Genomic DNA, 16,491 nt, shown 5'->3' with positions numbered 1-16,491 from the left:
GAGAGTTGCTGACGCCTCGCCCCACACACTTGGTATAGCTAGACTGATCAGTTTACCATGATGATATCATATATAATAGTCACTTTCAAGGATCAAATTTCACCCAAAAATGATATACGATGATGAATAAATTTACGATTTAATGATTTATGATATGATATATGATTACGAGTTTTTACGCCATCTTATTTTATAAAAAGATCTATTTTAAAGCTTCATGTATCTGTATATGTATTATGGTTAGAACGTGCTGAGTCATTAGACTCACTAGATTTGAATGGTCGTGGGGGAGGATGATTTTGAGGGATGCGCTGACGCTTGAGTGGATCGCTCTGAGAATATACTCCCGAGGGTTTTTTATTTTCCGCATTAGCTTAATATTTAAAGTTTCAAAGTAAATATTTTGAGGATTATTTATTTAAAGATTTTATGCGTTATTTTGAAGTTTAGTTTTGGATTATTTTTAAATTGACGTATGATTTTGTGGTTGAAGATTTATGGAATTTTATGCATTTAAGTTTTTAAATTATCGATTCTTATGTTGGATGGTTTGAGATTAGAAGAAAATATTTAAATAAAAAAAATATTTCCTAGTATTTATTTAAATTTTAAAAAGAAAAGTAAGGGATGTTTCATATCTTCATAGTGCCAAAACATTGAGTTAAAATACTTATCTTTCATATCTTAGACGTATTAGTCATGCTCACACCCGAAAATGACAAATTTCTTTATGACGTTCTAAATCTCTCGGGACTTGATCTCGTTTAATCATCGTACTAAATCATGACATCAAACCCCAAAAACAATCCTTAAAATTTAACTTTTTTTAATAAATGGGGTATACAGACCCCGTGTAAGGGTCTGGGTAGGTGCTGGAAAATCACATTTTGAAGAAAGAAAGGCACGGACCCCGTGTACAGGTCCGGGTTCGGGTCCGTGTACCTACTGAAATTGCGCACCAAAGGAATTCCCTACACTTGTGACTTAATTCTACTCACTCGATCATATGGACCGTGAACTAACACCTCAAAACTCATCCTAAGATGCTATGTCAATTATTCAAACTCAAACAAACGCCCCAAAACAACTCACAAACAACGCAACCCAATCCGTGAACACGACATTTGACACCAAAACGCATCCTACGAATTCTAATGCAATCAAGTGCCTATTGACACGAACCGACACACCAAAAAAATCCCAACATCATACTCACAATATTTAAACGCAGCAACGATCACCCGTCGTTCCTCAACGAAGTCTGCAACAATAAAAATTCAAGAACGCATCAAGAACACCTTTTCAGAAAATTACAGTTTGAGCAGTCTCACGAAAACGATCATAACTCACTCGTTTCTTATCCAAATATTTTGAATATACTGTCAAATCGAAGATAACAAAAAGTTCTACGATTTATATGGTTAAAGTTTTTCCAGAAAATCGGCCGAAAATCACAGTATTAAAAATGACAGCAAATTTCGAGTTTTGATATCCAAAAACATTTCAAAATTGATCCAACACATTTCTGCTCAAACTTTGCACAACATACATGAATTGTCACGCATAATAAACAACAACACGAATAATATGACAAGATCAATGCAAGAATGAAAGAATATACATGCCTTTTGATATTTAAAATTACCGAACTGACGATACCGAAGCGGGAAAGATGCGAGGGACGATCCGGAACGAACGTGGCACGATTTTCTTGAAGAAAAGTGGCGAGAATTGCTGAAATCTTTAAAGGGAGGGGGCGGCTGCTGAGTTTTCTTAGAACCCTAGGTTTTATTTTACTCTCAAAAATCTGAAATGAGATGGAATGAAATGTTTGTTCTGATGGTGTGTGTAAAAACATGTGTGTGTAACGTGTGTGTGATTAATTAGGGGCAATTAGAGGCTAATTAGCTTAATTAAATAAATAATAAAATATTTACATGATAATTAAAATACCAATTCTCCACTAAATTATTAGCATCTTTAAATTTGAAAAAAATGCACATGCTTTAAACTTTAAAAGTTTAAAAATCTTAAAATCACCTAATAAATAAATTAGGCTTTAAAAATGTTTAAAACTAAATAAATCATTTAAAATGCCCCAATCTTAACTTAAAATAAAATACCACATTTTAAAATCGCCCAAAAATCGTCGTCGGTCTCTTTTTCTCGATCCCGCATCGAATAATCGCCTGAAACGTGAAACTCAAAAAAATATTTTAACGTGCATCACATAAACATAAATAATTAAAACAATGCACTTTCATAAATCATGCATCACCCGAATCATTTTAAAATTAAATAAATGATTTAACAATTTAAATAAATGCATAGATTTTACGTGTATTGGTTTTGAGCTCTACATTACTAGTTACAACACGAAGATTAAATCACAAAAATCAAGTGCAAATAGAGAAGACAGTAAAAAAAAAGTTTCTTCTATCAATATTTTTGCGTATACAATAGATAAATTGAGAACCGTTTTATATATTAGTAGTTTTCTTGTCAGATACTATAATAATTAATACTTTTGATATAAAAAGTTATATTTTTCATGAGTTATCCAACTATGAGATATGTTTGACAAAATTGACTCATGAGATTATCTCACAAAATTAATTTTGTTAATATAAAATAAGAATCAAAACGGTCTAAGTTCAACAAATTATTTGTTAAAAATATCTCATGCATATGTCAAAACCAAAAGTCGTTTTTTAGTACGTACATGAGGAGGGAATGGAACTAAGGCAGTAAGCTAATTTGGGAAGGGTGGAGACCAAATGAACTAAAAGTGGACTTGGTGGCAGAGTGAAGAAAATTGAGTTATTTTTATTAAAATTTTAAACTCTCAGATTTTTTATTATTTTGAAAATGAATTATTCTGATGAATGTAAATTTATCCAAAATTTAATGAAATTAATATATAAAAATTTTAAAAAAATTTAGGCCACATGTATGATTCTGTCCTCGGGTCACTCAATAATTATTGTTCGGATAAGACAGAAGAAAAAATAAATAAACAGATATATATCTTGAACCCTACCAAAAGGATGGCCATTCCTTCATCTTTTCGAGCATAAAAATATCTCCTCTCTTGTAGTAAAATGAAGCCAAACCGTAGCGAAGTTAAATTAAGCGGAGAGGCGGCGGCGCAAGTGGAAGCTGCCACCAGAGATTACTTTGACCGACTGGCGCCGAAGCGCCCCATAAAGCCTCAGCGGAGCGAACACGACTCCAACCATGCTGACGCTTCTTTCTCCTCCAGCGTCAACGACTCCATTCCTGAACTTCTCCAATTTCAACTTCTCGAGGAAGACACTCAGGTATTTCATATTTTATTATTATCAAGAATTTGATCATGTAACAAGGCACTGGCAGATTTATTTTTCTTATTATTTTGCAGAAATTGCCGGTTTACAGTGATAACAAAGTTGATGATGAGGAGTTTACGGAAACTGAATATTACAGAGACCTCAATTGCGTTGATAAGAACCATCATACTGTATGTATATATGATATCTCTACAAATTTCAAGTCTACTGCTTTTTTTAGTCTTAGAATTATTTAGATCTTTTACAATCATTTGTGTAAGAGGCAATATTCTGTTTAACATAAATTATGAAAAATTGTGTATATTAAATTTAAATGTTATCTTAAATGTTGTGACACTTAGTGACAACACGTATCAGAATAATATAACGCATAAATAAATAACTTAAACCAAAATAACTCAAAATTATTTGTGCACAAATATAAATATTTGCGCGATGTCCCAGGATAAAATGATCACTAAAAAATAATTTGAGTTTACAAAACCAGACAAAATAATCACTAAAAAATAATTTGAGTTTATTAAACCAACTATAGTGATTTTAAAGAAAACTAATTTTTTCAATACGTTGAGAAAAAATTGGTTTTTTAAACAAATAACTAGAATAAAACATATTCTAGAAAGCAAAACACCGTGCCGAAAACTAGATTAAAAAAAACACGATCTTCAACCAATACTTCCAAGTGTGTTGTCTGCAGATGTCTCTAAAACAATCACGACAAAACGTGGAACAACACTTTTCAAAACATCAACGTCTTTGTGAATTATCGTTGTCTGAAGTTTTACGGCGTACAAAAGTGCAAAAGTATGCAACCATCAAAAAGCAAATCCACCAGCCGAAAAGTCGAAAGTCCAAAGCCAAAGTCAAAAGTCCAAGCCTTTTCCTTTAGCTTGTTTCTCTTAATTAAATATTTCACACAATCTTATCAATAAATAAAATATATTTAAGGAAAAGATTATTTTAAGGAATAAATTATATCTTGAAAATCAAGAATATTTTTCTTTTCAATCTCTTCTTTTTTGTCTTTCTGACAAAATAAGCACAAAAACTATTTTCCATGTTGATTCTATTTTATCTCCCCCTGCATGTGAAAATCCATCTCCCCCTGAATGTGAGAGCATATCTCCCCCTAATTTTGATCATGTTAGCATTTGATCATGTTAGCATACGTGTTGTTAGCAGTGTTGGCAACACGTGAGGCAACGAAGGAGAGAAACAAACATTCATTGCATATTATCAAGGTAGAGCATAAAAACTTATCATCAAAACAAAATAACACATGCACAGAGAAAAACAAAGTAACACAAGCACAAAGCAAAATGATTACAGAGCAAAATGATTAATCACTTATCACTATCAATGTCAGATTCATCTCCTTCATCGCTTTCTCTTGTTCCCGACGGGCCAGCTTCATCTGTTTGTGCAACTCCATCTTCTCCCCATTTTTGTCTAGAATGGACAACCTCTTCCATAGCCAACCGGTAGTCAGCAACTAGATTATCATAATAGAGCAAATCAGCCTTGGCTTGAATTATCTTGGCCAGAGCATGATACAGCTGAGCCGGAATTGCAGCGGTGGAGAGCATGACATATCCCGTGGGAGCAGCTGTGTTCTGAGAACTTTGTGGCATATCAGTGACGTCAGAAGCAATGCAAGACTCAGACCATGGAAGGTCTATCTTTCTGTTTCCTCTAAGCAAGGCAAGGACAATTTTCAAAAACTCGCTGACATCTGATGATTGCTCGCCAATGTCACGGATGAATCCATGAGATTCAAGGATGCCATAAATGAGTGAAGGAAATGACAGCTTAGATTACTTCAATCCTCCTTCGGTAAACTAGAGTATTTTCTTAAATGCTAGTAGTCCAAAATTGAGCATGCGAGTCCCTATTAAAAATAGTGTCAAAGCTTGAGACCTTGTCACCACTGTGGAATTGGTGGAGGATGTCCAGTTGCGGATGACAACTTTCTGAAGAACAGAGTACAGAGAGGTGAGGTTTGCGGCAGATAGGCATCCTGGATGCAAACTGCTGAATCAACCCTCCCGTCAACATTGAAATGACATCATAAATGTCAGGTTGAGGGACATCATCAATATAGGGGTGTTGTAATAAGAGTTGATGACATTGGGGTTAAACTGATCCACCCTATCATGAATAAACACCGTCCAAGCTTTGTTGACCTCTCATCACCCACTCCCAGTGAGAGGTTGGTAAAGATTTCCATCACAAGCTTTCGACAGAACGGTAGTACTGCAGACACACTAGATAACAAGCCCGCAATTTGAGGAAGTTCACCAGATTGTGTCTTGAAAACGATTCCATGTCTACATTCTTCTCTTCAATAAAGCTCTGTTGGCACACACAGACCACTGTGCTAAGGATTTTTGGTTGTAGAACTTCGTCGAGAAGGCTTTGCTCAGATCACAATTTTTTCATACAATGTCGTCTGGAATGTCCTCAACACCCAGGGCAACATCAGCGCTATCAGTGGAGGTTTCAGTACCTTCCTCCAAAATTTCATCAGAGCTCTTGGAGAAAGAGTTAGTGGAGAGTGTAGGGTGGTTGTCTTCAAATTCCCTCAGCATTTCAGAATTTGGTTCTTCATCATAATCTTGATGACCAGAACCAGAGGCAGAGTGCTTCGCTTTCTTCAGGTTTGCTATCACCTGAGCCAAGGAGATCTCGTTCTTATCAGATGGAGTTGGTTCATTATGGTCAGAGTGTGCAGCTTCATCACCAGAAATTGAGAGAGTGTCCTCGGAGGAGCTGCTTACAGCAAGGGGTGTGGGCTTTTTACGAGCCACTAACTTGTAATCAGATTCATCGAATCATCACTAGAGGTGTTCTCGGGATTAGCCAGTGACGATCTTGAAGAAGACTCACCTTGTGGCGAAATCTCTGTGAGGGAGTGAGATCAGGGTTGTACCCGCCTGTCTTTTTGATCGTCTGACCAGTGGTGGCGGTGAAAAACCTGGTTCATAGCAGCAAAATCAGGGAGATTGTCCACGTCAATTTCATTCCTCGGCTCGCTTGGGGAAATTTTCTCCAGAGGGATGGGCGCGTCCTCAAAAAGAACAATTTCAAAATTCAAAGCAGCAGATGTTTCGGTATGTGTTGTGGAAACAAGAGCAACATTCTCCTTGTATCCCATCTCTCTTCGGATGTCTTGAGGAACAGACCTTTGTCCTGCAATTGCTAAAATCAGAGACGAAAAATAAATTGAGATATATTCAAAGATGTTGCAGAGAAAATCAAGAAGAGCATGGTGTTCTTTGGTCGAGAGTTTTGCAGAAATCATGAGTGGAAATATGAAATGTTTTGGATTAAAAGAAAAGTACTCACACACAGTGCAACAGTAACAAATTTAAAATCCATCAAATTCTAACAGATTTCTCAGTTTGTTCCCAATGGTAAAAAAATTCTAACTGGTGAAAAATTAACCGAAAATTAAGCAAAGTAATGAGACTTCAATTCAGCATAATTACTTTTAAAAAGTATTTTCAGATTTAAACTCCTCATCGGTCAATACCACTAAATCATCAAAAATCATAAATATTGGGTTTCTAGTAAAATCAAGTTTTTCGCCGAATTTTCTCTATTAAATACTCATACCCTCCTGAATCAACAATATACACAATATTATATATATGAATAATCTAATTATGCCTAACAATATAATGAACAGAAATAGAAATATGAAACAAGTATGTGATATGTTTACAAATGTAGTGTTTTTATTGATGTTGGTAACATATTCTGAAAACACGTCCAAATCCTAAAAACAATTTTGATTTTCTTTAACACTTGGAGGCTTGTAAACTATCTGAATATAGAAGTGGTAGCTCCCACACTAGAAGAACGGTTTTCTCAGGACTCTTCTAGGTAGTTTTTTTCATTTTCTTCTATTTTGATTTTTGTATTTAATTTAGAAGTAGTAGCTCTTACACTAGAATCACATCTTTATTGGATTCTTTTAGGTAGTTTTTTCCATTCTTTTTTATCTGACACAAAACATATCATTTTTTTCTTTTCTTTTTTCAATCTTCACAAATCACTTTTCATATGGGACAAGATCATGGAGTACACGAACATCTCTCAACTACTTTGTGACTTGGTCAAGGTGTATAATAATGTCCAAGTGTGTTGATTCAAATAAAATTAAGGAATTGTCAGCACATCAAAAGATTATATAACTCAATGAAACACAACATATAATTGTATGAATGTAAATGCAGAATGCCTAATTCCTAAAAATGCACATGCATATTAGGTTTGTCTAAGATGTTGTAACATCTAAGACAAAATCCATAAAGATCTGGATGCACACATGCTGAGAGATTTCTTAAGGTTGGAGAATCTCTCAAAATTTAATGCTTTTGTTAATATATATGTCAATTGGTTATTTGTACCAACAAATTTCATGTAGATCAAATTTTTTTTACTAAATCTCAAATAAAATGGTGTCGGATGTCAATGTATTTAGTTCGAGAGTGTTTTACTGGATTTTTTGAAATGTCAATTGCGCTAGAATAATCACATTACACAGGTAGGGTCACACTCCTAAGTCCGTAATCTTCTACCATTTGATTCATCCATAAAATTTGGTTGCAACAATTTCCAGCTGTCACATTTTCGGATTCAGGAGGTGAAAGTGACACACAATTTTGCTTCTTACTATACCATGAGACTAAGTTATTGTCAAGATAGAAACATCCTTCCGTTGTGCTCTTTCTATCATCCAAATCTCCAGCCCAATAGGCATCAGAAAAAGCTATCAGGTTGGTATTCGTTTCATGAGTGTACTATAATTCTAAGTCTATAGTTCCAGCTATGTAGAGTATAATACTCTTCACAGCTTTTACATGTGAAATTTTATGATTTGATTGGTACCTAGCACACAAACAGATGCTACAAATGATGTCATGTCGACTAGCAGTAAAATACAAGAGGCTCGACATAAGGTGTTGTCAACATTTTCGGCAATATCATCTTTGCACAATTTCTCAATCGAGCCTATTGGTGTTTTGATGTGTTTAGTATTTTCGTTTGCAAATTTTTTAATCAGATTCTTGGCATATTAACTTTGGCACAGAAAAATACCATTATGCATTTGTTTAATTTGCAATCCAAGAAAGAAACTTAACTCTCCAAACATGCTCATTTTAAGGTAGAGGACACACATTCAATAAAATTATCAACATGTTTTTGAGAAGATGCACCAAAAATGATGTCATCTACATAAACTTGACAGATAAGTATTTTGCCTTTAAACTTTTGAATAAAAAGAGTTTTGTCTACTTCAACTAGTTTGAAGTCAATTTCGAGTAAATACTCGGTCAGTCTACCATACCATGCTCGTGGTGCTTGCTTCAAGCCATAGAGAGCATTTTTCAACATGTAAACATGATTCAAGTGGTGTGGATCCTCGAATCATTTACGTTGTCTAATATATACTTCTTCACACAAAATCCCATTTAAAAAAGCACTTTTGACATCCATTTGGTAGAGTTTAATCTTCATATATCATGAAATAGCTAGCAATAGTCGGACTGACTCAATACGGACAACAGGAGCAAAGGTCTCATCAATGACAATCCCCTCTACCTATGTGTACCCTTGATCAACCAACCTTGCTTTGTTCCGAATGATGTTTCCTGACTCATCAGTTTTATTTTTAAATATTCATTTTGTACCAATTATATTACCATCGTCAGGAGGTGGAACTAAATACCACACATCATTTCGAACAAACTGTTCAAGCTTATCTATCATACATCACTTTTGTCCGAACCTCATCTTTTAATGCCTCATCGACATTTTTGGGTTCTGAGTGAGATATAAAACAGGAAGGTCTAACCTGGTAGTACATGGAACTCATGCATAGTAACCCGACCATCTTGTGGTAGTCGACATTTTCTTCATTCCGGGTTTGTATGTCTTCATCCACATTCCCAATCATTTGAGACGGTGGATGGTTATTCTGAACTTGATTTATTTGGAATATTCTTTCCATCTTCGATTGAATCATCATCACTTTGTTGTTCATCCTCGGGTACAATCACTTCAGAGTCACGTGTTGTGCTCGGTGTTGCAACATCTGGGGTAACACCTGGATTTTCGAGTGAGATGGAAATTTCCAGGAGGTCATCCACGTCATCCTCGACAGTTTTCCTTTTGAGATCTTTGCATGTTTGCATGTCAATTCTTCTCCTAATTGATAGCAATTATCCAAAGATCTTGTGTGTGTCATCACGCACACATCAGTATCATAAAAAACTTCACATGTATATTTATCAAACTTAACATGTAAATTATCATCACACAATTGGCTAATGCTTATCAAATTTGATTTTAGTCCCTCGACATGTAGCACATTGTGGAGCTTCGGCAGTCTTTCAACATTCTGTGTTCCTTTTCGAACAATCCTTTCTTTTTCTCCCCTTCCATAGGTTACTCTACCGTCTTTTTGTTCAACGTAGTTTGTGAGATGTTCTCGTGAACTGTCATGGGGCGTGAACTTCCACTATCAAAGTACCAGTGACCTGCAGTGTTAGTTTTTAACAACGTATACACAACATTACAATTAATTTTTGCCTTTGGTACCCAAATTTTCCGTAGGTAAGTCGATGGTTGGAAGTGTTGGGCAACACTCTAGGCAACATCCAATTTACTTTGGTGTTCATACAGTCTTCTCTAATCTTAAAATAGTAGGGTTTGATATGACCGGGTTTAAAACAGTAGTGACAAACATACTTGAGCTTACTTGGCTTCGGCTTTTGAGCACCAGCTTGTCTTTTTGGTGGAGATATCTTAATCGTAGATGTCGCTTGCGACTGTTTAGACGTATCTACTTTTTCTTTCACAAAAATAGTTGGTTTAGATGATGATTATCCAACTTCAAAGACACTGTTTGTGAAGCCTAATCCATCTTATCGTCTCTTCCCATCATCAGCATCGAATCAAGCTTAGATATTGTACTCGAGTTAAACTTGGCAAGAGTTTCAGTCGCTTTCTTAAGATCACCTTTGGTTTTGCACAATTCCAAATCTTTTTTGTTTAAGATCACTTTGAGTTTGGCAACTACAGACTTCAACTCTGTATTCTCCATTGTGAGAGTTGTGTTCAACTTGTTTCTGTTTATCCGGTCAGCATACAACTCTTCATATAGTTTCTGTACTACTCTCTATAGTGATTTCTTCATCATCAGTTTACAAATCTTCATCTGTTCTTAAAATTTCTGAAGTTACTGAATTAAGACAGTGATTTTGAACATGTGTTGCAACACCGGAGGCAATACCTAGTCGATTCACTTGTAACCAACGTTTTTCTTCCAGAATTGTAGTCAGTGAGGTGTGATTATCTTCTTTATTGGATTCATCCTCCTCATCAGATTCCTCATCACTTAGGGAAATATAAGGTCTTTTATTCTTGCGGGATCTATTCGGACATTCGTTGGCATAATGTCCCAAGCCATTACATTCTTTGCATTGCACAAAGTCAAATCTTTTCGGATTAAGCTGGCTTTTGCCTTCATTCCTTTGCCAAAACTGTCTTTGGGCAAGAAACTTCTATTGTTTTTCAAGAGCAGTGTTACTGGGGAATTTGGATGGCTTTCCAGTCTTCTTTTTGTCTCGAATCCTCTTCAAATAATCCACAAACTTTTTCGTGATATAGGAGATAAGAGTCCTCACAGAAATCCGACTCATTAACTTCATGTGACAGTTGAAGAAGATCATTATAGGATTCAATTGATACCTGGAAAGCGATCGTCCTACCCTTATCCTTCTTCTGCATATCCATGTTTATCTCGAAGGTGCAAAGTGAGCTTATCAGATCTTCTAGTGCAATTAGAGTTGCGTCTTTTGCTTCATCAATTGCACAAATTTTAATATTAAATTGTTTGGGCAGTGATCTGAGTAGTTTGCTACGCAGACGTTCATTTAGATTGGATCACCCAAACTGAATGCTTCGTTGGCAATCTATCTGAGGCGTCGATCATAATCAATGATTGTTTCAGTTTATTCCATCATCAGATTCTCAAATTTTGACTTCAGCATTCTCAAATTCGTTCTTCGCACACTTTCAGATCATTCACAATGTTACTGAAGTATTTCCCATGCATCCTTAGCCGATACACAATTTGTAATCAAGCTGAACATATTTAGGTCGACTGAGGTGATAATAGCGTTTAAGGCCTGATTCGAAGCTTGTACTTGCTGAATGCAAGCTTTATCAGGATATCACCATATTCATTTATTCTTTTCAGTGGACTCCAACCGCTGACAACATGTGCCACGCTCTTTCATCTATGGAATTATTGTATAATTTGATTTTGACCTTACATAGACTGTAGTTGGATCCATCCAAAACAGGTGGTTGAAGTGATGCATTTGCAAGTGACGCGTTCATTGATTAAGCGAACTGTTAAACAAAAAAACTTGAATCAGCACTTAGTATATCAAGAGACCGGTTTGATACCACTTGTAAGGGTGGGAATATTCTGTTTAACATAAACCATAAAAAGTTGGGTGTATCAGATTTAAATATTGTCCCAGATGTTGTGACACCTAGTGACAACATGCAGCGGAATAATATAACACACAAATAAATAACTTAAACCAAAATAACTCAGAATAAATTGTGCACAAATATAAATAATTCTGCGGTGCCTTAGGACAAAATAATCACTAGAAAACAACTTGAGTTTACAAAAACCAACACTAGTGATTTTAATAAAAACTAATTATCTCAACACGTTGAGAAAAAATTTTTTTTTTTTTCTGAAACAAATAATCAAAATAAAATGTATTCAAAAAAGCAAAACACGGTGCCAAAAACTAAAGTAATAAAATACGATCTTCAGCCAACACTTTCACGCGTGTTGTCTGCAAATGTCTACAACAATCACGACAACACGTGAAATATCATTCTTCAAAACAACAACGTTCTTGTGAATTTTTTTCTCTGAAGTTCACGACGTGCAAAATTGCAAAAGTATGCAGCCACCAAAAAGCAAATCCACCAGCCGAAAAGTCGAAAGTCAAAAGTCAAAAACCAAAAGTCCGAAAAGCTAAAGTCCGAAAAGCCAAAGTCAAAAGTCCAAGTCTTTTTCCTTAGCTTGTTTATCTTATTTATAGCCACCTTTTTTCCTAGGGTTTATCTTCAAAAAGAATCCTACAATATATGGAAACAAGAATTTTATTAGAAATTAACTCTTTTTAAATAATAATACCATATCATAAAATTCTTATCATAATTATCACATATCTAGAAATGCAATATCCTTAATTAAATATTTCTCAGAATCTTATCCATAAGAAAATTATTATTTCAATAAATAAATTATATTTTAGAAATCAAAAATATTTTTAATTTCAATTTATAAATATCATAACACATTTATTGGCTTTCCTTTTTTTTTTAGTGAGAAATATGTATCTATTTAAAAAAGGGTTTGGTTAAATCATACTACCAACATACCCGGGCAAGGCAACGTTTTTTACGTGTCCTAGATATATTTTAATTTTTATACTTAATATCGTTTTCTCTGTTTTTACCAATCTACCATTTTTATTAAATACATTAGCTAGTATCGACTATTTTTTATCCTATTAAAATATTCATTAAGTACAAAATGTACTTTTGCAATAATTTTTTTTTAATTTATATGAAAACACACGTAAACCTGAATATATGAATGAAATGGAAGAAGTACAAGATAAACAAAGTACCAACAGATACATGATATTCCGAGCAAATAAAAGATAATACAACTCAAATAAGTTTATGAAACTAATCACTACAAGAATAAATGCTTGTGTTGACATTAATAAATGTCATCATATTCAATATTTAGTGACATTTAAGTTTTAGTGGCACTTCCAACAAATGTCCTCTATTCCAATGTCGTCTTAAACTTTCTGACATTTTTTAATGTCATTATAAGATGTTAATGACAACTTCATACGTGTTACTAATTATTCATATAATGAAAATTTTAAAAGTCAAGAAAACTCATGTTTTAAGTATATTTATACATGTCTTGTTATTATAGTAATAATGATAAATTTATATGTCAGTTAAAATAATTTATAATGACAACTAAAAGTGTCGTGTATGTTATTTATAGTGACAATAACAAATGTGAGAATATTTGGGTTGGATAAATATTGAGGAGGGAAAAATAGATAAAATAAATGTGGGGATAAAAAAAACATATTAGATTAGTTATCCTAACATTTTTAATTGATGTCATTTTTTACATGAAGGAAAACAATTATTTTCCCTCCTCTAATATTTATCTAACTCAAATATTCTCACATTTATTTATAGTGACAAATTTTAGTTTTTTAATGATTTTTTACGATGTGGGAAAAATAATTGTTTCTCTCTATATAAAAAATGATATCAATTAAAAATATCAGGATAACTAATCTAATGTGTTTTTTTTACACATTATAATTTTTTTTACAAGTGTCATTAGTAAGTATTTGTAAGTTGTAACAACATTTAATTAAAAGTGTCTACAAAAAAGTGTCACAATAGCAATTTATTGTTGCAGTGAATCGAGATATTTGTTGGCTTTCCCTTTCTACCATGCAATCTGATGAATACAGGCGAAGTAAGAGAGTGATAATCATTAGCTTAGTTTTAATATCTGTTTTTTTTATATATGAACTATAACCAGACGGGAACAGGATTCATAAAAGCGGACGACACAAAAGGGAAATGTTTCAGCCTCACACCAAATTCTTCTGTTGCTGAACACCATGACTCATGCAGGGGAAACCCTGCTACTAATGACTGGATTCCAGCAAAAGGTGATACGGTAATTAAATAAATAATTTACTTCTTTATATTTATTACTGTTAATTCCTCATTTTGATTATTATTATTATCTTTTAACCACAATAATAGACTGATATTTATTCTTGAGATAGTCATAAATTAGTGTAAATATATATTTTTAATCCGGAAAAGATAGGCAAACACTCTTTTTTTTTTTTTTTTTTTTTTAATAATTGTATTTAATTTTAATCGCAATCTCATTTTGTGCAGGTAAATTTTATCTCCGGCAAGCCCAACCGGAGTGAGTGAGACCAAATCCATTTGGACTTTACCCACTCTCTCTCTTATTGTCTTGTTTGTTTTTTTTTAATAATAATGACATTTCGTCTCTCGTTTCATCTTGGTTGGCATATTTGACACTTTTATTTCCAATGCGTGGTTAAAAAAAAAATTGGTTTTGTAGAAACAAATTTGAAGTTATAGATTTTGTTGGTTCACCGAACAAAATCAAGGATTTAGTGTCGGAGGCAAATTATGCAAGATTAAGTTATATCATTAATCGGTTATGAAGGGGTGTGATTATTCAAAATTTTAAAATAACTGTGTGCTGGTTTTATGTAGTTTCTGTTTCTTTATTCATTTTAGCACAATTTGGAGGAGGTATCAATTGAATTCGGATTCGAACCCACCCTTTTTCCGTGCTTGAAAAAGGGCATGAGAAATTATTCGTCCACAAAATATTTACTGATTTGAATTACGAATTTCGAGATCCTGTCGATAAATCTCGTGTTTTTGTTGAGAGACCGTCTATGAAGCCAATTTCGTGTAATTATACCAGCAGGTATCGCTATCACTGTGTAGGGTAAAACTCTAAAATGAGAGCACAAGTTGTTGGATAATTTTGATGTTTAATGAATGAAAATAAATAAATTAATAAATGTGTTTGATTGGAAAAATTCGAAACGAAGAACGGAGTTTAATGAACGAATATTAAGTTCGGTGGTTCTGAATTAAACTCGAAACAAGTTCATAGAATGTTGAAAGAATTTCAAACGAGTAGTCGGAACATGTAAGGGACGGAAAAGAAAAATAAAAATAAAATCAGTCGTGATCAGTAGCAGGCAAGCACCTGCGCGCGGATCTGCGCGCAAGCCAGTAGCAGGCGCGCGCGCCCCTTCGTGGTTTTAGTGTCCCTTCGGATTTTTCTTGTATTTTTTCATTTGTGGTCAGTTACAATGGCCAAGGAACATCACTATAAATGAAAGATCATGTCTTTTCACATGAAAAATATTAAATATTAAATCAAAGACACATAACACATAACATACTCATTTACATATTGTTCTTCTTCCTTCTTCAACAAGAAAGAGTTCATTCATTTCTTTGTGATAGAACTTGAATATTTGAGTGCTCATTATTCAAGAGTTGTAGTTGTATCTTGGGAGAAGATTGCCACAAACCTCTATCACATAGTGAGGGGCAAATTCTTCTTAAGGAGAAAGTGTTAAACTCATGCCTCTATAAAGTCATTTTCTTTGTTTTCTTCTTGTTTCTCCTATCACATTTGAATCCACAAACAACACAAATACTTGGACGATTGTTTTGTTTTCTTACAAATGCAACATTACTAGTCTGCAATCCCAGGCTTGATGTGGAATACATCATCAGCTAAAATAGCTACTACAAAAAGTAATTCTCCTATATGATGGGAACTATTCTTCTCACACAATTAAAGTATCCTATAGGAGGGGCAGTGGAATAGTTGTTATTGTACTGTATATATAAAACGAAACAATTCTTATGCCAATCCTTTTAAATAATCCGTACCTTAAGGGCAGCAAGACCAAAAGCTTTTTTGGGTTTGAAGGAAAATCTAACTCGAATATCGTATAATTCATATTTTGATGTAGGATCTTTGTAGTTGATTTACTAACTTTTGTTCCAAAGATAACAATGTTCTTCGATGGTCCGATACCGATCACGAATGGAAAGGAATCAATTTATTTCACAATCCAAATGCTTAATAATTGTGTTATGATTTGTGAACCTTGAAAATGAATGTCTCGGCCTGCTATATTCCTCCGAGAACAAACAAAAAAAATATTATCCAATTTTGTATAGTGGAAGTTAAAGAAAGTTATCCAACAAAAAATAATTACTCCCTCTTAGAATTCAAAATCAAAAATTTTAATTATTTGGGTCGGGTCGGATCGGGTTAGCCCTCATGGGCAACCCGCTAACCCATTAGTTATTTCTTACATCTCCTACTCGCACATGGGGGCTAGACATCTTGCCTAGATTGATCACAATCATATATAACATAATTTCATACAAGCAAATAGATAGTGTGACCAGCGAGCATATTGAATAA

General features: G+C 34.0%; 1 protein-coding gene across 2 annotated transcripts; it reads left to right on the top strand.

Moving 5' to 3' along the window:
* Positions 1–3,033: 3,033 nt before the first annotated feature.
* LOC140991667 (uncharacterized) lies at positions 3,034–14,600 on the top strand. 2 transcript variants are annotated; one of them, XM_073461756.1, is made up of 4 exons: positions 3,034–3,320; positions 3,401–3,499; positions 14,020–14,152; positions 14,391–14,600. In XM_073461756.1, exons 1-4 carry the CDS (start codon positions 3,102–3,104, stop codon positions 14,423–14,425), a joined length of 486 nt encoding a protein of 161 aa, XP_073317857.1. In that variant the 5' UTR covers positions 3,034–3,101; the 3' UTR covers positions 14,426–14,600. The 2 variants fall into 2 exon arrangements, with proteins under 2 accessions (XP_073317857.1, XP_073317856.1); XM_073461755.1 differs by having other exon boundaries at positions 14,020–14,160.
* Positions 14,601–16,491: the final 1,891 nt, after the last annotated feature.

This window comes from Primulina huaijiensis, chromosome 13, assembly GCF_012295235.1.
Source record: "Primulina huaijiensis isolate GDHJ02 chromosome 13, ASM1229523v2, whole genome shotgun sequence".
In the NCBI taxonomy this organism is placed as follows: Eukaryota; Viridiplantae; Streptophyta; class Magnoliopsida; order Lamiales; family Gesneriaceae; genus Primulina; species Primulina huaijiensis.
The sequence above is the reverse complement of the archived record's forward strand: the minus strand, read 5'-3'. Positions and strand labels throughout refer to the sequence as shown.